This window comes from Astatotilapia calliptera, chromosome 11 (genome assembly GCF_900246225.1).
Source record: "Astatotilapia calliptera chromosome 11, fAstCal1.2, whole genome shotgun sequence".
NCBI lineage: Eukaryota > Metazoa > Chordata > Actinopteri > Cichliformes > Cichlidae > Astatotilapia > Astatotilapia calliptera.
Window position 1 is genome coordinate 25,166,430 of NC_039312.1, and position 23,643 is coordinate 25,190,072.

Here is a 23,643-nt window from a genome sequence, read left to right on the forward strand (position 1 = left end):
AATAATACAATTTTCATTAGAAAAAAATTACTACCAACACACAACGTGTTTGCAGACATTTTATATATAAAAACAATACACTTTTTAGATCAGAGACATGAAAATACAAATTGTTCTTTTTAAATAAAATATACATACATTAAAATTTGTTAGGCTTCTACATATGCTCAATGATATACAATAAATTCTGCATCAACTGATCACAAACTTGGTTTTGAAATAAAGTGATTAGAAATAAGAAACATCACTGACAGTAATAACTCTACATAGTTATACAAAGAGGATATCAAATCATTACAGTTATTTCAAATACTGGACGTTTACAGTTTTTAGTGTTCAGCTTCAGCAAGGGGGACAAGCCCTCCATCTAGGAGGAGCTTTGGGTCAGGAAGTGCTGAAAGAACTCCTGAGTCTTCCTCTTCTCAGCAAGATCCTGCTTTGCAGGTGACTTCAGAAGCAAGGAGGCAAAAATGGTGGCTACACATAAAGAAAATATATTGTTCATATTACACAGTATAGAAAAATCATTCATAAAAACATAGTGTCTGTAATAATTTTGACATTTCAAGGAATGTAACACAGCAAATGACACAAAATGTTTTAAATAGATACATTTCTTTTAACTGAAGTTCATTTTCCTGCTATACTTTAGTTCACAATCAACCTTTATTTGGTGGAACAGATTAGCACAAAGGACATCTTTACACAAGTCCCCAGCTTTACACTGAGCAATAAAAAAGTCACAAAGTAAAATGTTGCCTAAAGCACAAAGTAGTAATAACACATTTATAAATCAAAGGAACTGCTTGCTTCATGTTCTTACCCAGGATGCTGACATCTAATCGATTGATAGCTGAATTCTTCAAAAGCTCACGGAGAAAGGCAGCTAAATAGTTGAACACGTTTTTATGGCACTGAGGTAGCATGGAAATAACCTAGACAAAAAATACAATACTTTTAACTTTTACAATTTAATGTAGGATTAGTAGAAATGGGTGACTAACTCTGTTCTTTTTTTTTTTCCTTACTTGCTCACACTGGTTGGCACTGGTGCAGCATTCAAGGCAGCGTTGGTAAAATGAGTAGGGAACCACAGGCTCTGGGAGGGCATCTAGGAACAGAAGCAAGGCCTCTGCTACTGAGTGATTACTACCCGCTGCAGGTCAAGAGTAGCAGGGTCAAGGTAGCAAATTTTAAGAAAAAAAAAAATTACATATCACATAAAAGTACAACATAAATTATACTTAACCCCCCCCTCCCAAAACAAACAGTATTACATTCTAAGCAACATTCAAAACAACACGTTTGCAATTACATGGATTAAACAGCAATACAGAGTATTCGAAAAATCAAGCTTATTACTTTCTGTAATTAGCTATGGTCATCTAAGGTCCCAACTTTCAGAGCCAATTTATTTGCATTTAAATCCTGAATGTTGATTATTACAGGGCTGCTAAAACCCATCCAATATAGATTTAATGCTCTTAAGATAAAATAAAACATATGTACTGAATGTGCTCTGTGACTTCTTCAAATATTCTACAAGGACAAACAATATTTTTCTGCTAATTTTATTATAGTTTTGAAAGGATACGGAGGGACTCTGGCATCCCCGTGTCAAGGCAATCCCTTATTTCAGCAAATTCAATCCGGAGTCCAGGTTGCTGAAATATGTCTTCCTGCAAATAGAGGACAATACATTCAGACTCGTTCTCTCATTATACACCACAGATTCCCTTCAGCTAAAGAAATTATTTGAAGCGCAGTGGCTAATGCAGCAGAATAAATTCATTGCAAGGATCTTCATTCAGTCTATTTATCCTTAATCACAAAAAGCTGGCAGGAAGCCAAGTGTAGTGCAATTCACATGAAGTGGACACTATAAAACAAAGTAGGAGCATAGTATTGTTTGATTTTATTACAACACTGTTACATCACCATCAATTTTCTGACCTGTTTGACTGCATTGCGGAATAAGTGATCCACCATCATCCAAAGTTCTTTAGGAATGTCAAGAGGCTTTTCAGTGTTTGCTGCGTTCTCCTTTATAGGCAACTCTGCCTGATATTGGGAAGGAAAAAACAGAATGAAAGGCAGTTTAGTTACAGCTTAATTAGTCTCCAATCCTCAAAACTACTATAATGAAGCCCCTGAGGCAACAATGAATACAATAGAGGTATTTCAAGTGAGCACTAACCAGTTGAAGGAGGGTCTCTTGTGGAATGTCTTGAATGGGCTCCCTCAGCTGACATAGTGCATGGATAGAAGTGCCATAACAGCTTGGCAGGTAGTTTCCTGTCACAGAGATAAAATAGTCCTTGCCCCGCTCTAGATGGAGCACCAGGATGTCTTCAATCTCCTGCTTGCCAGAGTTAAGCTCAGGTGCTGTTGTGCGATTTACGAAAACCTCAAGGTCAATATCCACAGAACCACCTAGATATTTAGAGAGAAGCGCAAATTAAAGAGAAGGCTGCTCCAGTCAGTTGTTATGTTATACTGTGGTCATAACAAGCAATTATGACGTAGTACTCTTTGAGGATTTCAAAGACACTATAATAAGCATAATCTGTCAGTTCAAAGGAGTCTGCCACTTAAATCCAAGTCAGTCTCTTTCTATATGACCAGGCTAATGGATTAATGTTTTATTAAAATTTAATTTGTTGGTTTTTACACAACGATGACGTGTTACTCACCCTGAGCAATAAAGCCTTTGGGGGGGTTGGCTGTGAGCCAGGGCTTGCTGTATGTGAACTCATTCGGCTTTGGAATAAACTCAAACTGACATGGGACCTGCCCGTCATTCAAGAGGCTCAACGTCTCTGCCTGGTGCTGCATGAACTTCACGTCCTTGAAGTGGAACTGAGAAAAAAAAACAGAAAAAAAGGGGGGGAAAGCAGATTTATGAGCAAAGATTAAAAAAAAAAAAAGTTTTTTCCTTCAGATCATGTGAAGCTATTGTATCCTTTGAATGTCTGCATAATGCACTCTTTCATTATTTTTTTTATTATTATGTATTTTAATTTAATGCCAGGGAGAATCGTAAGGTGAAGCTTTACCTCTCGCTTGGACAAGGTTACAGATGGAATGCATTCATTCTCCATTTTGTCAATATCACGAACAATTTCTTCAAAGGTCTTCTTATAATCCTCACTATTTATCCTCTTGATCTGCAGGATGAAGAAAAACAGGATTAAGTAAAAGCAAAGAAATAATGTGTACTTAAAAAAAGCCACAGAATAAATAAATAAATAAAAAAAAGCTCTTCAGCTAAATCATTTACCTCAATGATGAGCAGGGAGCTGACAGGTTTGTGGTCACTGGTCTTCAGAGTCATGTGACTCTGGTAATGCTGTTGCTTTATGTTCTTTCCTTTCCACAGGATACGATCGCACCACGCAGGGACACGACATTTTTCACTAAGTTCAAAATAAATGGCAAACATTAGTTCCCAAGTGTCTATTTTATTACAAAGCAATAAAACAATGAAGGCAGGAATTATCTCTGACTCCATTTATCCATTATCAAAATTAATGACACAATCCCTGCAGGGAGATTCTCTTGTGAGGTGTTGCAAGAGTACTGAATATTACACAACAAAGCTCACAGTTCAGGGCCACATCGGATGGCTAAACCAATTTATAAAGGACACTGATGCAAATGAGATGTAGTTTTTTTCCTTACATTGCTCAAGTCAATTCTTAGGCAATGTAGCTCTTGTACACACACTCGCTGGCCACTTTATTAGGTATACATATTCAACTGCTTGTTAATGAAAATATCCATTCAGCCAATTATGTGACAGCAGCTCAATACATTTAGGCATTTACAAGCTTATAACAAGCATCAGAGTATGGGAGAAAAAAGGTCAGAACAGCATGGTCACTGGTGCCAGAAGGTTTATTTGGAATATTCCAGAATTGGGAGCATAGTTTAAACCTCACAACCTACCTGAGTATAATTACTAACACTGTCCATCCCTTTATGACCACAGTCTACCTATCCTCCTATGGCTGCTTCCAGCAGAATAGTGTGTGTAACAAGGAATAACAGCATGTCACTGCATTCAAATGGCCTCTACAGTCACCAGATCTCAATCCAATAAAGCACCCTTGCGATGTGGTGGAACTAATTTGCATCACTGATTTGCAGCCTACAAATCTGCAGCAGTTATGTGAAGCTATCATGTCAATGCATAAAAATCTGTGAGGAATTTTTCCATCACCTTGTTGAAACAATTAATGGATGACACTACTAATGTGTACCTAATAAAGTAGCTGTGAGTGTATTCAACAAACATTTTATCAAAAAACAAAATGGAAAAAAACTTTAAACACAGCAGAGCTTTCTAAACAGTCTTAACGGTCAAAAATCACTCTGCATTGTCTTTGCAATGCTGCAGTCATCAACCTCAAGCCTGACATTTCTATTATAATGCTACTATGGTATTCTCTTGAGGCTATCCTTCAGTAAATACTATAGACAAAAACCAGAGTTAAGCAGCTCTGAATAGAGGGATAATTGTTTGCAGAGCAGGAAGCTCCAACCATTTAACAATTGATGAGACAGAAATGTCTCAACAGAGAAGGAAAAGAAATGTGGGCTGATCTGAATCACTGGTGTGTCACAAAAAATGTGATGATAACACAAGCAGCTATAGTGTTCGAACTACAATGATAGTATGTCTGCTACTTCTTTCTGTTATCAGTTTACCTTTTGCTACGAACACTGACATGGAATGACTTACAATGCCTCCATGTGAGAAGATTACCTTGTATCCCAACTGTCAGAGCCAGTGTCATATTTGTAGGTGGGCTGGAAATCAATCTCCCCCTCCTCAAATCCCACAAACACAGCCTCCTCGTCGATCTGCCTCTTGAGCTGATGACCACACGCAATAGGTAAATATCACTGCTCACAAACACGTTTGAATACAAAACACATCAGGAAACCATAATTAATATTACCTGATCGAAACTGTGCAGAGTTTCAAAGTCCTTCTTGCTGATGAGACCCTTCACGTTGTCAACGTCAAGCTCACTAATTCTGTAGTTGAGGTCCCCGATCCATAAAATAACACTAATTCAGAAACAGAACACAAATTCTAATGAAATAGTCATAAATACGAGAAACTTGTATTTATTTATTTCATTCACAATGTAAATTTTAAAATGACAGCTACTTACTCGTGCTTCATGATAGTGAGTGGCGCCTGGGTGAGGTCAGGTTGGCGAAACTGAAGACGACTGCAAATATCCTTATAGTCCTGATTACGTCTCTCATATTCCTCAACATGAGCAGCAAGGTGGGAATTGACCACGCAGATATCAGAGTTGTGGAAGCGAAAACGGATTGCCACAGCTCCCTTGTTTCCCTGTGAATCAGTAATTGATTAGAATGGACAGAAAACACTGAAACGCCTCCGCAAACACTAAAATAAAATAACTAAATGTTTTTATTTACTATGATTTTACTCATCTGCTAAACAATAAGTCAATATTATGCAAACAATTTCATGCTTGGCATGTTTTGGATATTTCTTGCTGCAATTCATAAACTAGTGTCCCATTACTGCAGGAAAGGATGGAGTGACCTTACATAGCTCTACCCCCCTCCCACTGGTCCCTAGCCAGCCATCTGCTCTACTCTGCAGGGACTGCTAAGTAAGCACGGTCGCATGAGTTAAGAATAACCTTTCCTGCACCAGTGTATGAGAAATAAAGTTGAAGCTACTGTAGGAAGAGCTTCATGGATGAATAAGCACTGAAGTGAATAGTTCACAGGAAGTAGAGATGCCTTTTCATCATCACAGGAGATTGTTTGTGCTTAAAAACTGCCTCATGCATTGCCATCTTGGTAAATGGCAATACATGAGGCAGTTATAAAAAAATAAAAATAAAAATTGTATGGCAGTTGACAGACATCATAGCATAAGCCCAATTTTTGTTTTCTTTCATCCTTTCAATTTTCATGTAAATGCTAATACTCAACACTTCCTGTTTATATGTATATGAGGAAAATCATTTCAATGTGAAACTAAAACAATGCTATTGACATAATCTAAAACAGAAAGGCAGAATGTGTACAAGGACCCACACCCAAGCACTGCAGAATATTTGCCAATTTATGCAGTAAAACCAGCCTGTACTAGTTCCTACATCATTTCTAGCTGAATATAAATGCTAATATAATTGTGGAATATGTCAACTGATCTGTGTGGGGGAAATCCCTCAATAATATTAGGGTAAAATTAATTTTTCCTGCTGCTTGCATACCTTGGCTGATAAGCCTACAACATGGTCACCTGACAGTAAGCTCAACCCAACAAAATATAGGATTTTTTGGGATCCTTAAAGAATGTTTTCCCTGTGCCAGGTCCTTAGCCCACAAAATGTTGAGAACCCCTGACCTAAAGCTCCTGACTCTGTATGGTTTATTTCTAAAAAATTATTTCCAATTCCATCCAATCATTTCTCAGATTCAGGGTCATGGTGGGGCTGGAGCCTATTACTGCTACCATGAGGTAAGAGGTGGGGTACACCCTGGACAGGTCCATTATAAACAGGGGTGCACATAAGTGGTCAGTGGCCAGATAATAAGTTGCAACTTGCGTTTGCGTACATAAGATTTTCTGGAGGAGGACATTTGTGAGCTGGCTTCAAACAAATGATGAACACACAGAGATGTGGTGCAGAATATGCCCTGAAAATGCCACTCTAGCGGACAAAAACAGTGCCTTTTATATGTACGCAAACGCGCGTTGCAACTTCTTATCTGGTGTGCGTCTTTTATTTTGACAGCGAATGCGCACCTACGGACCACTTATGTGCACCCCTGATTATAAACCCATAGGCAATATGGAATCATCAATTAACCTAACCCTGACTAAATGCATTGCTTTTGACTGTGTGAGTACCCTGGAGAGAACCCACACATGCATGGGGAGCACATGCATACACCACACAGAAAGGTCTTGGCCAGATGCTGGATTTGAACAAAGCAACTTCTTACTCTGAGGCAACAGTGTTAACCGTCACGCAACCAAATCCCGTGGTCAGACACCACAGACATCAACTTAATGACTTTGCACAATACCAGAAACCTATATGATGACTTGTGCACAAAGAGAGTTTGAAATACTGTCCTTACCATCCTCCCCATGATGCCAGTGCCTACAGTCTCAGCCTCCACGTCTGAGATGAATTCTGCATGCTCCTTCTTCACAAAGAAGATCAACATAATGCCCACCAGGCGCGCCAACTTCACCTGCAGAAACAGACCAACAGTATACAAATGATTTCTTGTGGTTAAATGAAAACATTTTTGATGTTGCACTGGAACTCAAGAGATTGTGTAGCCACAAGACATGATCAGAGATGCTTTAGTGCAGTTTCTGTTGCTTATATCAGCACTTTGTCAGCGTCAACTACTAGGAACAGTAAAACGGAAGCGGAGAATCACATCTCAGAATAAGACACAGTTGGGTATGAGGAGTGCAAAGTACTTCATAATAGCTTTAACTTATGTAAGAGTTAAAGTGTCAGAAACAGAGCAGCCAAGTGTGCTTTAGTCAGAGAACTCGCAGTGGATGCAGAAAAAAAAAATCCAACAAACTGACAGGATGGTGACCTGGCATATATCATGTGGCGTTTAAGGCGATTTGAATAAAAAAAAACAAAAAAACAACAACCAGAGCTATAAAAAGAGGAAGCTAATGTGCTGGTCGGTACTCTAAGAATGAGGAAGAACACAAAAGTGAAGACAAAAGACAAGAAAAAGAGGCAGATCAAAAAAGTAACCTAAAACCTAAGGTCTGACTAAGCTTATGAAAGCAACAGGGATATAATAACTCCTATTAGAAATAAACAGTAATAATCGATGTAATAAGATTGTATGATAATTATTATTACCACAGAAAGGTGGTGCTAGAAGTTCTTGAAACTGTAACGCATGCATTGTATCAGTTTCAGGAAACTATTTTAAAGTGTGACTGTTGCCCATGTAGAAGAAAACCAAACATGCCCTCTAAAATGAAGATCAGTGGTGTGAATCGTGACATTCGCAAGTCTTCTCAAATATCAACTAATAGCAATGAACTGCAAGATGTGAGGGAGGAAAAAAAAAATCCTTACTAAGGCATACTTGGCATCTGGATGCAATGCCTCAGACACAGCTTTTGTCCACTCCTGTTCCTTGGGGGTGTCATTGAAGAAGAAAGCCTCTTTACTGAGGTCAAGCTCCTGAAAACTGCAAAAAAAGGGCAAATGGTGAAACTTTAAGGGTTTGATTTCCACTTCATCCACAAGTGCTATGGTACTGACTAAACTTTTTGGCTCCTTAACACCAAAGCGGTAAACTGAAACAGGCCGGATTAGTGGATACACAGTGCAAAAATCAGTGGGCAGGCGTCTTCAGCACTTAAAACTGGCTCAACGGCTGCATGCATCTGTCAGAGGTTTGAGGAGTAAATGTCTGTCTTTGTAATAGGATTAAGCGGAGCAGTGCACAGCTATTGTTCAGCAGGAGAATATGACTTACCCCACGCAGTACATGTCAGGGGGCTCGGGAGTGCAACTCAGCCAAGGACGGAGGCTTTCCTTTGGTGCCTGTCCGTTCACATTGTATGTGCCAAGAAAAAAGCTGAAACAAAAGAATGATGAAAAGTGAGCACAAAACAAAGGAATAAAATTATAGCTTTGACGGGCTCCTCCTTTGCCCCTCCCCCCCTCAGTGGTTAAATGGTGAAACAATAATGTCAGTCTATATCAAGCTTATGCCCTGCTGCTTTATTGTAGCAGTGACTCATTTCTAGATATTTTAATTCTTTTTTTTGTATGTTTAAGAGCACAACTGCACTTTTGCAGAAGTAACATTTATTAAAATGAATAGGAGAAAAAAAACCTGAAACGAAAGCAATTGCTTTCAAAGGTAAACCAACAAATACTGGAAGAGTCCTACATGTAATCCTCCACCAATCCTCAACCTTTTTGTCACTGATCAGGATTTCTCTCAAACTCCTTTGTCAAGTTTTCTAGGTTGCTTTTGACTTCTTTAGTTTCTGTCTGGACACACAGTATCCTGGGTGGGCAGGTGTCATGAGCTTGGATAACCAATGGTCAGCAACTTTCTGAATGACGGCAAACAGGCAGAAAGTAGTGTCAAGTTTCTACTTGTATCAGACATTAGAGGTTGTGAAATAATCAACACTGTTAAAATAGTGTGTTACAACAATTTGTAACACAACATATACAGATGACTAGTGGGTGCAGCTGTGGAGCTGCGATGCCATATTAGCCAGTTAACTAGATAAGTGCGGCTAAATAATAGTATGTTTCTGTTTGACTGCATCATTGATGCAAGAAGACTGCAATCATGTGGACAAAGAAATTGTCAAAAAAAACAACAACAACAACAACAACAACAACAAACAACTTTCTTTGTTTGTTTTCATCACAACATGTACAGATATCTCCAATTAAGCTCCTTTTCCATTAGGACCTACTCGGCGCAACTTGCCAAGACTAGACTCGAATCAACTGGTTTTCCATTACAATGGAGTCCAACCTAATGTGCTCGGCTGTTGTTACAACAACGCGTCCGAGCGTCCCTTGATGTAATTGGTATGTGACACAAACGGCAAGAATATACCTGCTGCTCAGTCTGTGGCTTTTCCTCAGACTCGGGAACCAACGTGTTGTTTTTGTAGCAATTTCTTTCTTTTTCTTCTTCTTTAAATGGCGGTTTGAATGTTTGTGAACGAGATGCTCTCATAACTCATCAAATGATGACACTGATCAGCTAATCAGTGGCAAGCAGTCTGACGAAGTCCCATTTTAGTACCTGCTCGGATTGCTTGGAGCCCTGGCCGAGCAGGTCCCATTTTAGTACTTGGTACTATGACCTAATGGAAAACCCTGAAAAACGTCGCGAGTCAATCAGAGTAAGTACTAATGTAGTCATGGAAAAGGGGACTTAGTGTCATGGTTTTGCTTTATTTTATAGCTACAGGCTGGTAACTGCAGATTTATCAGTCGGTCTTCGTCAAAGGTGTTAGCAGATAGTAGCACCATCTTAAAATAAGAACACAAACTAATCAATGACCTAGTTTTTAATCTTAAAAAAACAACTGTAAATACTTTATAAAGAATATGCACATAAACAAAACCATTAACATAAATAGAGCTGCACCACTTTCTGACTCTTGGCCATCACTTGCTAAGCTATCAGCCAATGTGGAGGGCAGAGCTGTAGGGAAAAACGAAATTGAAAACAAAGAAAATGTACTGAAATCAAAACAGTGTTGAAACAGAAAGAATAAAAAAAAAATGCAAAAGAGAAATCCTCATTTCCTGTATTTAAATAATCAATATTATTGCATAAAATGTACAAAGACAAACACATAAATGTCTTGTGATCACTGAGCAGCCTCACTGCAATTTAAACGGAATACTGAAGGCAACATGCCGTGAGAAATCGTGAGAGGGTCGAGCCCTTGCCATTTACATCCCCACTGAGGTTTATTCTACAGGTCCAGCTCAAAAAAAGGCAACTTCCTTCCATTCAATGTGCCGCGTCTCTGACCTTCAGGCGGCTGCTGTTTTCCAAATGCTCTTTCACAGGAGCAGCATGGGGCTTTTTATTTTGTGCTGACTGCCACTGAACCTTAAAACACTTTCTGCTTTCACAGCCCGAGCCTCAGCTAACCAGAGAAAAGCTGAAACTATATTTACACAAAGGGAGCTTGGGACTGCTGCTTTTCTAAAGCTTTTATTCATAATATTCATATTCATAGCATGGATTTTTCCCCCCAGCGTGTCCCAACTATACAGTATAAAACGAGACAAAAGCAGACAAATGCATGTGTGCAAGCACGATACTAAATGTCGGCCGTTTTTGACTAAAGGCACAACACTAGCTTACTTCTTGTTAATCATATACGGCTTTTTAAATATGTCCAACATTACATATTTAGCATACCCTTTTACATGTATGTATGGGAAACAAATATTTCCCTTTTGGATCTAACTCACTCATGTTTATCATATTCAAGATTCCTTCCATTATGGTTACAGCTATTTTCAGAGTGTTCAGAACGTCTGAGACAGTGCGGCTTAATTTAGCACGCAGCAAGACAAACCCACAGATGTTGACTCATGCTTTTTACATAACACTTCTATCATCCAAACTGTGTTAACAGTTACACTGCGGGCACAGAGTCTTCATGCATAAACCATCTTTTCCACAGATTTTACAACCTGTTTTCGATTTTCAAACTGAACACCAGAGTACATCGAAATACAACTAGTTTAAAAATATCTGCACTCACCTAAGTTGGAAACTTGGGAGTGGTTTTTTTCCCCCAACTTTTAAAGCTTACAGTGTAGATCTTAAAAACAAATTACTATAATGTACACGTTGTCCGGCTTAAAGTGACTTTTTTTTTACTGCTTTAGACCAAGAAGAACAAACAGGAAAAGATCACATCACTTCTCTTTAGATTAGACTTCCCCACCCAGAATACCAAGGCCTTACCATCATCATCAAGGAAGCATTTTTTGCTACCTTTTTTTTTTTTAAATATTGATGATGCTTATGCAATATTCAGGAGTTTTAAGATCACCAACATCTATGTGCCTCTATCAATGAGCCAAACACACTTTTAATCAGGGCCACACTGGCACAAAAAACAATAAACAGCAACATACCTGTGATTTTCCAAGAAAGTGTACAGTTCCTCTTTTTTCATCAGCTCACACTTGATAAGGTTGTCGCGCAGGCCAAACTGCGGCATGGCTAGTATGTGAGCTTTGTTTGATGGGGTGTGGCTGGAGGATCGCACCAGGTCATCCCGGTCCTCTCGAGTGGAGATGCCCAGGCTGCACACCAGAGAAGAAATAACGTGCGTGATTTGAGATGGAAAAACTGAGTCACAGAGGGTTGTTTTCTTTCTTTCTTTTTTTTTTTTTTTGCGGTGGAGGGTGGTGGTGGGGGGGAATGTTTTAACAATTAGGGAGATGCTAGAAATGCTCATCTCCAGCTGTGTATTAACAGTCAGCATAGTCTTTAGCCTAAATGCATTAAGCCATACTTACTGGAGAGCTACAGTCTTAATGTACAGCAGTTCAACACAACAAAGACAACAATCTCTATTTCCAGGTGGTCAATATGGGATGAGCTAAGTTGAGAGGAGAAAATGTAATATGCCCATATCATACAGTCTTCCAGGAACATCCTGAAACTTAACTCCAGCACAGGGAATAGACATTAACTCAAAGCAAAGCAGGACCGAAAACAGACACCGTCTTTGTCTTTGTATTAAAATATAACTGTATTAGTGTGGGTATAATGCAAGACTTCCCCACCCTTGAAAAATTATGAAAAGATTCTCAAGGCCTCCTCACCTATCTTGGTTGGCAGACGCTCTGGACTTCTGTGTGCCACCGTTGGAACCTTTCTCTTTTTCTGAAGTTACTTTTTTGTCTGATGATTTCTCTGTTTAGGAAAAGATAAAACAGAATGGTTAATTACATGATTGCAGGACAGCTATGCAATCATAACTGCCTGCACAGTGAACCACAAACAAAGTACTATTTTCATTTAGCCGGTTAAGATATTTTATTAATATATTAATAAACTCATATTTCAGCCTTTAAACAACCAAAATGTAAGAATAAAATTAAGCTAAATGTGAATAAATATAAGTCATAAAAATGCCAAGTCAGAGCTTAGTTGTTGGGGGCAATCGACTGAGGCCTCCTCCTGCAGATGGATACGGTTTCTGCATTCCAAGTAGCTGGATTTAATGGCTGAGTGCGAAGTATTAGACAGCATGCCCCTGTCTCCTGAAGCTTGGCAGGCAAGACAGCTGGCTCCAGTGAAAGGGAAAGCCAGGTTCTCTGAGCAGGAAATTAAATTCTACAAAGTTATAATAAGCTACATTAGACAGTACAAAGCAATGACCCAAAAGAGTAGATACAATCTACATTAAAAAAAACAACAACACAACAGTGAATTTCTTTTCTCAAAATTTGTTTTAAAATGACAAACTTAAAACCAACTGGTCTCTTACTGTTTTTACAATATGTGTGTAACTCTTTTCTATGTGCAGCATTTGAGACATGAAAAAAAAGAAAAAGGAAATCATATTTATGTAAAACACAAGGTTAAAGAAGTAAGACAACAAAGCAGACAAGGCATAAACCAGTGAAACACAAACAATAATAAGCTAGTAATTTTAATAAAGTAAAGCAAAAACACGTGCTAATAAAACTGGTTTTATAGATTATTTTCTTTTTTATTAGACATGTCTTTTGGCAGAACAGCTGCAGCATCAAAGTCTGCTGTTACTTTCACCTCAGCAGGCAGTTGATGTCACTTTTTCTGCATCGTTGTTTTAGGAAATGTCACTCTAATTACCAATAAGACAGGTTGTGACATGTGCACCAAACCCCAAGAAAAGGTCAACATAAAAAAAAGGTGCTAAGAGTTCAAGCCATTTTAAGCCCTATTTAAAAATCCTGACACTAACACTCTGACATTTTAATTAAAAAACAGCAGCTCTGTTGTTTCAGTCAACAAGAAAATCCCTTTATTTGACTGACAGAACTTCCAGCAAACTGTGAAATTGCTCTTGAAAACACTACAAAAGATGCTCTTATTGCACACACAACCCACACGCAGCTGTCAAACAGCACTTACCCAGTGTCACACAAAATGCATCAATAAATAAAAGTCAGTGGATGTGTATGTCCATTCTACTTCACTTTTGAATACCTGCTGCCGTGCAGACAACTTTTGAAACAAATCTCGTGGCATTAAATGCACACATGCTACTGACTGGAGATCTTATCATATTTCTGCATTCTCAAATCAGCAAGGAAATGACTGCAAAACCTTGTGGTCTTATACTGTTGCATGCACGTTATTAAAGACATACAAGTTTTTCTCTCTCTCTCGCTTAAAGTACAGCTGCTTATCTGTTAGATGAAAAAAAAAACCAATTTACAGTTAAAAACAGTACAACCAGTATGAGGCTATGCGTTTAAAACATTATATGGTACATCCTGCACAGGCTTTAGTATCTTTATCCATACAGCGGAAATCCAGCTGTATGACCTCTTGCTCACTCCATTTGTCACAGGATGCCTCTATAAGTGTGCAGCTACACGTAGCATAAGTGGCAAACTCTTCTATGAGGGCTCTCTTCCGTATTAACGCAGGAATATCTCTACAAAATACAACCGGCCAAAGTTCATCATTACACTGCTTCACAAGCAGAAACACGTCAGATTGCTCATATGAATTATTTTTTTCTTTTAATACTTAACTGTAAATTTACATCTGCTTAATAAACGGTTGGAGCGTCATATATTTTAATTGGATGACATGCAGACTTTTCTTTTTGAAGGCGAAGCAGACAGTAAACGGAGACCTATAATAACAGAGAGAGCCGGTGGGAACAAAGTTTACAGGCAACTGATTGAAGCTAACAAGCTAAATCGGCTAAGAGGATAAGTCGGGAGTGAATGGGTGAACGTGGAAATACCCTGACAACAAGTGCAAATGGCTCAAAATTCAAGACAAAAAAAAAAGAGCCTCTCGGTGAACGACACAACAATGTGTCACTAAAACGTGTTGTTGCAACATTTTTCCTAACAGGTGTTCCACTTCTTTTAAAACCACACAATGACGATGATATCGCGGTGCTGAAGTCTGTGCTAGTGCTAGCTGCTGTTCTCTTTAACCGAGCGCCTATGATTCTATGATTCGCGGCGAAAAAACAATGTATCGAACACATTGCTACATGGATGTGAAATTACCCAGTTTCATCGATAAGCACTTAAGCTAATGAGGCTAAAGTTAGCATTTCTTGACAGAAGAACTAGAACTGCACGCTAGCATTAACTAGGAAGCAAGTTTATCCCGGCCGGATGGCAGGGACCCCAGCGTTTCTTTCACCTCCTCAAAATCAACAAATTAAACCAGGAATAGTTTTTTTTTTCCATACCAAAGTCTCTCATCTCCATAGACATCTCCATTTATTGCTCCCACGCATTCTGTGCAGAAGACCAATGTCCACTCAGTCTCAATCCAAACGCTATAGTAGTGGGAGGAGTTTACACTCCCACCGCTGCAGAGATAAGACACCGAAACAAACCTAATCGACTATGCAGATTGAAATCGGAAGACTCAACAACATTGCATCAGATTAGGAAAATTAAACATATAACGAGAGATACATATTTAAAAATGATTTTTGTTTATTTGTTATGGAGGTAAGTGTGTTTGTGTGGCACTTGACTGACAAAAGATGTTGCACGCAGAGTTTTACACGTTATCACATGCTGTGTGATTTGTATAAGGTCATTCCATGTTTTGCATACTTGTCAGCAGTAGCATGCCAGTAAAACAGAATGCACAAGCATAATGATTGATTAAAATCTGCTTAAAATCACACAGCATGAGGAACGTACACAAGTTGGGAAGCTTTTCTGTTTAAAAGCAATGCACAAAAACACTCCGATATCTCACATGGCTTCTCAATTTGTTATGTTTTTTCTTTCATTGTTAATAGCAGTTAACAATAACTGCACTACATTTTCTGTTAGGCCTGTTGGCCCTGTGAGCTCTCGCTCTCTAGTTTACTGTGGTGCATTGAATGAAAAAAGGACAAATTAAAAATACAGGTTATTCCTGTGGTTTTCATGCTTTGTCACGTCAAGATGTCCTTTCGACTCCTTTCAACTCACGTTCAGATGGAGTCAGTTGAATTCAGAGGAAGTGGCATTTGCAAAATTGGATGTAATTTATGGTGCAATACTGACACACAAAAACTGCACACACGAAGAGACAAAATGGAGAACACGTCCCAACATCCACTGCACAGATGCTGGTGGACCAATTCTAGTGCAGTTCATTTTATTGCATAGGGAGACGTTGGCAGACGGCACATACAAATTAAAATAAGGTGAAAAACCTGTTTTTCCATGCTGGTTGAGTTTAGTGAGAGTTGTGCCGATGGGTGCGAGGGCTTGTTTGACAACTTCCTGTCCTCTAGTGTCTTTTTGGTACTTGGTAATCCAGTCAAACTTGGGTATCTGTGTGGGAGTCCTGCAAACATCTGTGAAAAAAAGCAGGGAGGAAAAGAATGATAAAAGAACTGTAAACGATTCTTGCCTTAATGAGAAATTCGACAAGAGCCTGGTGTGCACTTTAAGGCAACACGAAAAGTGTTAAGAATGAGAAAAGTTGCATTTTGCAACTTCATTTTAAAGCTACCACCTAAAATTCCTTGTCTTGTTTTCAAAGTAAATTACCCTGTAAGTCAACCTCCATGGTTAAATTCACCTCTATGGGCTCACCGTGAGAATTTTTCTTTTTAACAACAGCCGGCATGCCATTTGTTCTTACCATCACTGGTGTCCCACAGCAAATTAAAAGCCTTTGGGGCTCTACTGGGAATACCGCAAAAAACACACATCAGTCTTTGCTTGTGTTCATTTGGGACTTCCACCATGAAAATGGCGAACTGGTGGGAAAAGCGGCACATCCATAACAAAGCACACCATCTTTGACCTTTAACGGCCTGATACTTTCAGATGAACAGAAAGCAGGCTGTAAAATTGTGGTGCAAATTAACTAATAAAAAGGAAGTAACTTATCCTGTTAACTGTTGTCATGTCTAATTTTCATGTCCCATTGCTAAAAGCTATGTGCACAAAGATTAAGTAAGAACAGCGTATACTGTCCAAACTCCACCCTTCCCTCTCTGCCTGCTAGCAATTCTCGCACAGGGAAGTGTCACCACCAAAACAGCAATAACCAGGAGTCTTTTTCCAAATAGATATATTATGTGGTTTTCCAGAATAATATAACCTCTAGGTTATTAACTCAATATGTATTGTTTCACATAGGTTACTACAGCAAAATATTTGTGCTTTTTCACACTCTTCTTCACTTAAGATTCAAATGACCTGTCTTAAACAAATAAGATGCTGGTGCTACTGCGAATTAATACTTGATTCCAGTGAACCGACAGCTTTCAAAGGTTATTCTTGTTTCTTGCTGGATGTCATGTAAACACATCATATAGGGGCTAACCTACCACTCCACGCCTTGTTGACTTCGCTGAGGAAGAGACGCGAGTTGGAGCCAAAAGGAAGTTTGAGGTCTAATTCTTCATCTTTGTAGCTTATTCTAACTCTGGTATCAGCGCCTAAAATCAGAAGAAGAATGCAGGGGGCGAAAACAAGATGTTCATTATCGTGTGGTGCACCAGTTATGCAGCTTATTTCTAATTGGGCTGTAATGGAAACTAGCACACTCACCCACAACCACAAGTTCCTCTGGTGAGGAAACTAAAAAGATTGTAGTATGAGAAATATGTTTCAGAGAAATTACCGTCACATTATTTTTGATTAGGTACACTGTTGAAATAGCATAAGGGAATATTTATTTGAGATGAGCTAAAAAATATTTAAACACTATTCACCTGTGACAACTGCAAAGTCGACAGAGATGGGTATTATGGCCTCCAGCAATACATCGTCAGCAGTAATTGCCATTCTTCGATGGGTATAAATGAAGATTCTGTAAAAACATTACATTGTAATTTTAAGATTTGTTTAATGAAGTCTGTATTTCAGTTAGTTCTCTGCCTAACTAGAGCTAACACATGCACACTAAAAAATATCCCATGACTGTGGTACCTTTGTCAGGCAGGTTAGTGTAACTCTGTAGTGTACAGTGTTAAGCAGTGGGTGGTACTGCTGCCACCCACTCTTCTTAGAAAACACTTTTTAGACTGAATTCAAACAAACTGCAAAGAACTCATGTCAGAGATATTTTTTCCCCACCAAGCCACTAAAACTTACGCATGCTCGTTTGCAGACTCCACGAGCCTCAGCAGTCTGCTCTCTGTAGTGTCATCAAAGAGGACATCGCATTGGACAGCATGATTACGTTTTAGTTAAGGAGAAAGATGTTGTTTACACTTGATGTTTAATATCATATTTATCTGCCAGAAAAAAAAAATACCTTTCAGCAAAGTCTACTACAGTGGGAACGTGAAACTGGATTTCTATTCCTTACAAGTAACTATTGCACTTTTTACAGTATTTCTTAATTTCACAGAGTAATATCAAAAGTATAAACCAGTACATCTATATGTCAGCATATAAATAAGGCTAATAAACATATTTATAGATCAAATTTCCTCTCCCCGTTTACATGCAACAATTCACGTTCTTCTCCTCCTCCTTCTCCTTTAGGGGTTGCCACAGCAGATCATCTGCCTCCATATCATCTTATTCCTAGCATCCTGTTTTGTCACACCAACCCTCTGCATGTCCTCCTTCACAACATCCATGAATCTTGTGGTCTTCACCTGGAGGGAGCCTCGCAGCGCCATCTTCAAGACCCTTTCCCCTTTTGCTCCAAACCAGTCAAACTGAGCTGTGCCTCTGATATACTCATTTCTAATCCTGTCCTGGTCGTTCGCAACAAAAATCTTTCCAGCTCTCAGCTCTGTCTCCTGACTTTTTTTTAAATTTTTTTATCAGTGCCACTGTCTCAAAACCATATGTCACTTTGGATGGTTTATCCTATGTATTTAAACTACCTCACTCCCTCACACCTTGCATCTTAGACCTGGCCCTCTCTCATTCTCACAAATGTATTTGGTCTCACTTCTACTAACTTTTATTCCTCTTTTCCCAAAAGCATACCTCCACCTGCTCCTTACTCTTACTGCAGATCACAACGTCTGCAGTAACTGTTAACTTGTCTATTTCCACTGCAAACAAGAAGGGGCTGAGAGCCGATCCATGATGCAATCTTACCCCCGCTTTGAACCCATCTGTTACTCCTACCGCACACCTCACCTCTGTCTTGCTGTCCTCATACATGTCCTGTATCACCCTCACATACTTCTCTGCCACTTCTGACTTCCTCATACAGCACCAAAGTTTCTCTCTTAGTACCGTATCATATGATTTTTCTAGACCCACAAAGACTCAGCACAACTCCTCCTGATCGTCTCTGTACTTCTCTATCAGCACTCTTAAAGCAAAAATCGTGTCTGCAGGGCACTTCCTTGGCATGAAGCCATACTGCTGCTAGCTCAAATCCTCTTCTTAACTTGGCTTCAGTATCTCTACCCAAACTCCTTATGGTATTATGCAACACTTCATGTTATTACCATATTATTAAAAGAGGAATGACAGTAACAGTAACTACTCTCTGCACCTTGTTTTGAAAACATATTTTTATGCACATCTTACTTTAAGACAATGACAGTGAAGTTATAGGATCACCAGCACTGACAACAAAGACAAAGCACACAGCTGCCACCTTGTGGACAACGTGTCTCACTACAGTATTGAGTACATGTTACCTATTTGAAGGAACTGCTGACTAGACTAGTTTTTAATCTAAAAACAAAAGCACCAATAAACTCCATGTGCACTCAACTGCAATGCCCGGATAGAAGCCTAAGTAAAGCTACTCTTTAGTCAGAAAGATGACAGCCAAGTGGCACAACCCAACAGGCCCCATTTCGAGCTCAGCAGACAGAAAAGCTGTTGCGCCAGTCAAACGCGGTTTTTTGGAAGCATGTAATCTATAGTCTGATTCGCTGGTCAACCAAGAACCAATGCGTGTGAGTCGGGAAGGATACCATGATGCAGTTTTCTTCCCTTTCTAAAGTTTCTTGAATTGCGACGGACTGATCCATAGTGTTGACATTCAAGCTTGCTGGGCGACAACTTTGGCACCACGCACTCCAAACGAAAACCCACTCCGTGGAAACTCGAGCAGCTCAGTTATTTCTCTCTGAAGTGGAAGCGCAGCGCAATGAAAGGGAGCGCAGAAGCTCCGCGGAATCCCACATCATTCCTTTTCGACCCAGAAGTTTTCTTCTTTTTCCACCTTCCTTCGCTGCTGGCCCAGCCCGACCCAGTCTGCCACGCACTGATTCAGGATCGCGTTGTACACCCAGTGTGACGTCACTCTGTTTGGTTTGCAAAGGCCCGAAGCCGCCAGCTCAAGGACGGTTATGTCTTGCAACACCTCGCACTCCTCAGAAGTTGCATCAAAGCTTTTTGAGGAAGTGTTGATGACACCCCGGTCAATCAAGCGGAAGTGGTCGATTGCGTATTTTTTTTCTTCAAAAAATATTGTATTGCATTTACATCTTACGTTGTCAAAATGGACTACTGTATTACTGTCATTAATATTATTTGATTTCTATTGATCTTGGAGAGTTGAAATTGAAAAACTGTTCAGGATGTGTGTAACGCTGATTTTTTAAAATTATTTTTTTAAAAGCTGCTATCACAATACATGATAATATACTGTGATAACTGTACTGTATGTGCTTTTGCACAGTTGGCACAGGACATACACCTTTGTGCAAAGTACAGTGCTCTGTGTGCAAAATACATAGAGCGCATAATGTGTAATCACCTCTCATTTATGTATACTTTGCTAGGACAAAGGGAAAAGGGTTCAGTGATTTCTTGAATCATCATACTGTACTGCAAATAAAGCAAAAACTCAGAGTTTGTACAGTTCTAATGGGCTCTAAAGTCATTAATTGGTATTACTACCTTTATTCTTCAACACAGCCTGAACTCTCTTGTGCAGGTTTTCTTGTTATTTCTTTAAGAAGTCTTCAGGAATAGTTCCCAGGCTCATTGAAGGACATTCAAAGCTCTTCTTTGGATGTTGGCTTCATTTTGTTCTGTTCTCTCTCAATATGATCCCACACTGCTTCAGTAATCTAGAGGATGTAAATCCATGACTGATAGTGTTCCATTGTGTGTGTTTTTATCCCTGTTTTTAATGCACTGGCATTGTGATATTGACAAATGAAGCTGTTGCCAATGAGGCAGTTTCCAGATATTGCTGCATGCATGTTAAATCACCATGCACCTACTGAAGCTTCAGTGAACAGTAGATGGATCAAGTCAAGGTCCAGATGTCTTTGGTCCTGTGCCAGGTCTTTGCTGGATTTTCCCTTCTTTTTCAAGGAAACCATTTTCAGATACTGTTCATCTGTGGCAGACAGTTGTTTTTTTATAGGCCTGCCACTTCTGCTTTTATCCTCTGCTCTTCCAGTTTCCTGATTTATTTATTTTTAGTACAGAGTGTACATTAAGAGATATAGAAAGTTTTAGCTAACAGTCCATTGGGAAATGTAAAAGTTTTTTTTTAAGAAGATAACTTTTCTTGACAGGCTGCTGCAGACACAATACTGGTTCATCCATTGCTTTTGTTGACTTTTTTAAAATTCTTGAATGATTCATATGTCACAGTTAAGTGGCTTAACAAACAAACAAACCAACAAACCAAAACATTCCTCTGAAAGCAGGTATAAATACTGGACTTCAGAAACCCTGGACAACTGTTGCTCAAGACCAGATTGTATTTACAATAAAACATAGAAAACATATCAACAGTTTGACCTGATAAAAATGTGTAATTTTAAGGGAAACATAAGGTCATTTTGAATTTTATGGTAACAACACATCTAATTGCAGTGTGCAGTTTAGTATAGTCTTGTTGAAATATAAAAGAACAAGAACTTGCCTGAAGAGGTCATCTGGATAGGAGGATATGTTTCTCTTAGACCTGTATATACCTATAAGACCAATCCAACTGTCAGAATCAGGGGCGGAGCATGGGAGTGGCTTACTGGGCTTAAGCCCGGGTTGTTTTGTCAGAAGCCCGGGGTCTTTTGGAGTGTAATTTTTTCATAGCTAGATGCCTGGCTGACAACTGTATAAAACAAAAAGTACACACAATATTCGAAGCACATAGTGCACACTGTGGGAATTTACGACTGTGCGTGAATCCCCCCTGATATTGGTATGATCCGAGAATTGCGGGTTTTTAAACTCACTGCTGATCACAAACACAGTGGTCTCTGTGCTCTTTAGGCTGGATCATCTTACACGTTTTCCAAAAAGAATTTCAAAATTCATCTGAACACAGAACAATTTTCTGCTTTTCCTCAGTCAATGAGCTTCTGTCCAAAGGTGATGCCAGCATTTCTGGATCATGTTCACATATGGCTTCTTTTTTGCATGATAGAGCTTTAACCTGTATTTGTGTACGATATGGTGAAATATGTTCACAAACAATGTTTTCTAGAAGTCTTCTTTAACCTGTGCAAAACAGCCATTGAATAGTGATCTTCAGCCTTGGGCTTCACGCACAGTAAGTTCTTTGAATTCTTAGGATTTTTTGATGACATTATGTACTGTAGATAATGAGATGTTGAAATTTTAAGTAGAGAAACATTCAATTGTGAAATTATTCCACAATTTGTAGACAGTTTTTTGCAGTTTAGTGGAACTCTTCTTGTCTTTACTTCTGGAAAGCTCTGCCTCTCAAAGAGGCTCTTTTTATACCCAGGCATCTTACTGACCTGTTGCAGTTACACTCAAAAAAATAAGTCATTGGATGAACTCAATTGGACTGATGGCAGGTTTTCCACGTAATACATCTATTTTGGTCCAACCTAATCTACATACATCATGACAATTCAATTCAATTGAGTCAGTAGAACACAATTTCGTAAATACTGCTAAAATGAAAAAAAGTACATTAAAATGATGTGAAAGGTTTTGGTTGGTCCAACTCAATACAATGTCATTCACTTGAGCTAGATTTTCATTGCATTGAAATCATTATTTTGAGTTCAACTAAATCATAATTTTCATTACCAGAAAACTAATTTAATTATTAAAATAATGACAAAATGAATTTGTTTTTACAACTCAGGTTTATTCACTTGAATTAAAAGCAGAAACAGAATATTTTGTAAATAAACATACATGTCACATGGTCAAATCAACCTTAACAAAAATCAAAGTGCTCACAAAAAAGTGCTGACGTACATTTGTAATGAATGTCAAATCTGAATAGCACACACCTCTGTACTACTAGGCAATACTGAAAACAAACTGGAATCTGTATAATCAGATTTCACTTCAGAATCATTGTATATATTTATAGTGACACTTGCAAATTCACAATGATAACCTACTAAACATTTCAATTCACACCATAGTATGGCAGTCACTGAAGATTTGAAACAACCCAACAATACATAAATACACACACATATACATAAATACACACACACACACACACACACACACACACACACACACACACACACACACATATATATATATATATATATATATATATATATATATATATATATATATATATATATATATATATGTGTGTGTGTGTGTGTGTGTGTGTGTGTTTTCATGACGAACATTTTTCTGTTACCAAGGGGGAGGTATTTTAATAAAAAAAAAATCTTTCAACTTCTCCAAAACCAATTACATGTAAACATTTACAAGCTTATAAGAACGGGAAGACCAACTTTAAAACACTGGAAGACACAAAACTTGTCAACATTTTTCTATTACCTTTGCAAATCCCAAAAGCAATCAAAAAGAAAATGGTGGTTACAACCATGAAACTTTTTCTGAGCTAAATCCCCAGTCTTTTCATCCATCTATAGTAGTACAGATTAAAGGTCACATCACTCACAACATAACAGCAGACAAAAATAGACAACTTCCATTTGGCCAAAAAAAAGAAAGAAAAAAAGGTCACAGTTTG

At 38.6% G+C, this 23,643-nt stretch overlaps 1 protein-coding gene across 2 annotated transcripts; it reads right to left on the reverse strand.

Moving 5' to 3' along the window:
• Positions 1-45: 45 nt before the first annotated feature.
• inpp5b (inositol polyphosphate-5-phosphatase B) lies at positions 46-20,090 on the reverse strand. 2 transcript variants are annotated; one of them, XM_026183626.1, is made up of 23 exons: positions 19,673-20,090; positions 17,871-17,950; positions 17,489-17,586; positions 17,325-17,354; positions 17,102-17,212; positions 15,974-16,117; positions 12,399-12,489; positions 11,703-11,873; positions 8,536-8,637; positions 8,130-8,244; positions 7,147-7,263; positions 5,184-5,371; positions 4,965-5,076; positions 4,769-4,878; positions 3,281-3,416; positions 3,057-3,167; positions 2,694-2,859; positions 2,198-2,433; positions 1,954-2,061; positions 1,595-1,679; positions 1,029-1,156; positions 824-935; positions 46-477 (listed from the first exon to the last, which is right to left on the reverse strand). In XM_026183626.1, the coding sequence occupies exons 1-23, from the start codon at positions 19,727-19,729 to the stop codon at positions 368-370; spliced, it is 2,718 nt and encodes a 905-aa protein (XP_026039411.1). In that variant the 5' UTR covers positions 19,730-20,090; the 3' UTR covers positions 46-367. The 2 variants fall into 2 exon arrangements, with proteins under 2 accessions (XP_026039411.1, XP_026039412.1); XM_026183627.1 differs by lacking the exons at positions 15,974-16,117; positions 17,102-17,212; positions 17,325-17,354; ... (1 more) ...; positions 17,871-17,950; positions 19,673-20,090 and adding an exon at positions 15,005-15,949.
• Between the last annotated feature and the right edge of the window lie 3,553 nt (positions 20,091-23,643).

Coding starts and splice junctions, on each gene's coding strand:
- inpp5b (XM_026183626.1), bottom strand. CDS start 19,729: ATGGATCAGTCCGTCGCAATTCAAGAAACTTTAGAAAGGGAAGAAAAC. Junction 17,951..19,672: donor GGGAAGAAAACTGCATCATG/GTATCCTTCCCG, acceptor AAACGTAATCAT/GCTGTCCAATGCGATGTCCT. Junction 17,355..17,488: donor CGACTTTGCAGTTGTCACAG/GTGAATAGTGTT, acceptor CAATCTTTTTAG/TTTCCTCACCAGAGGAACTT.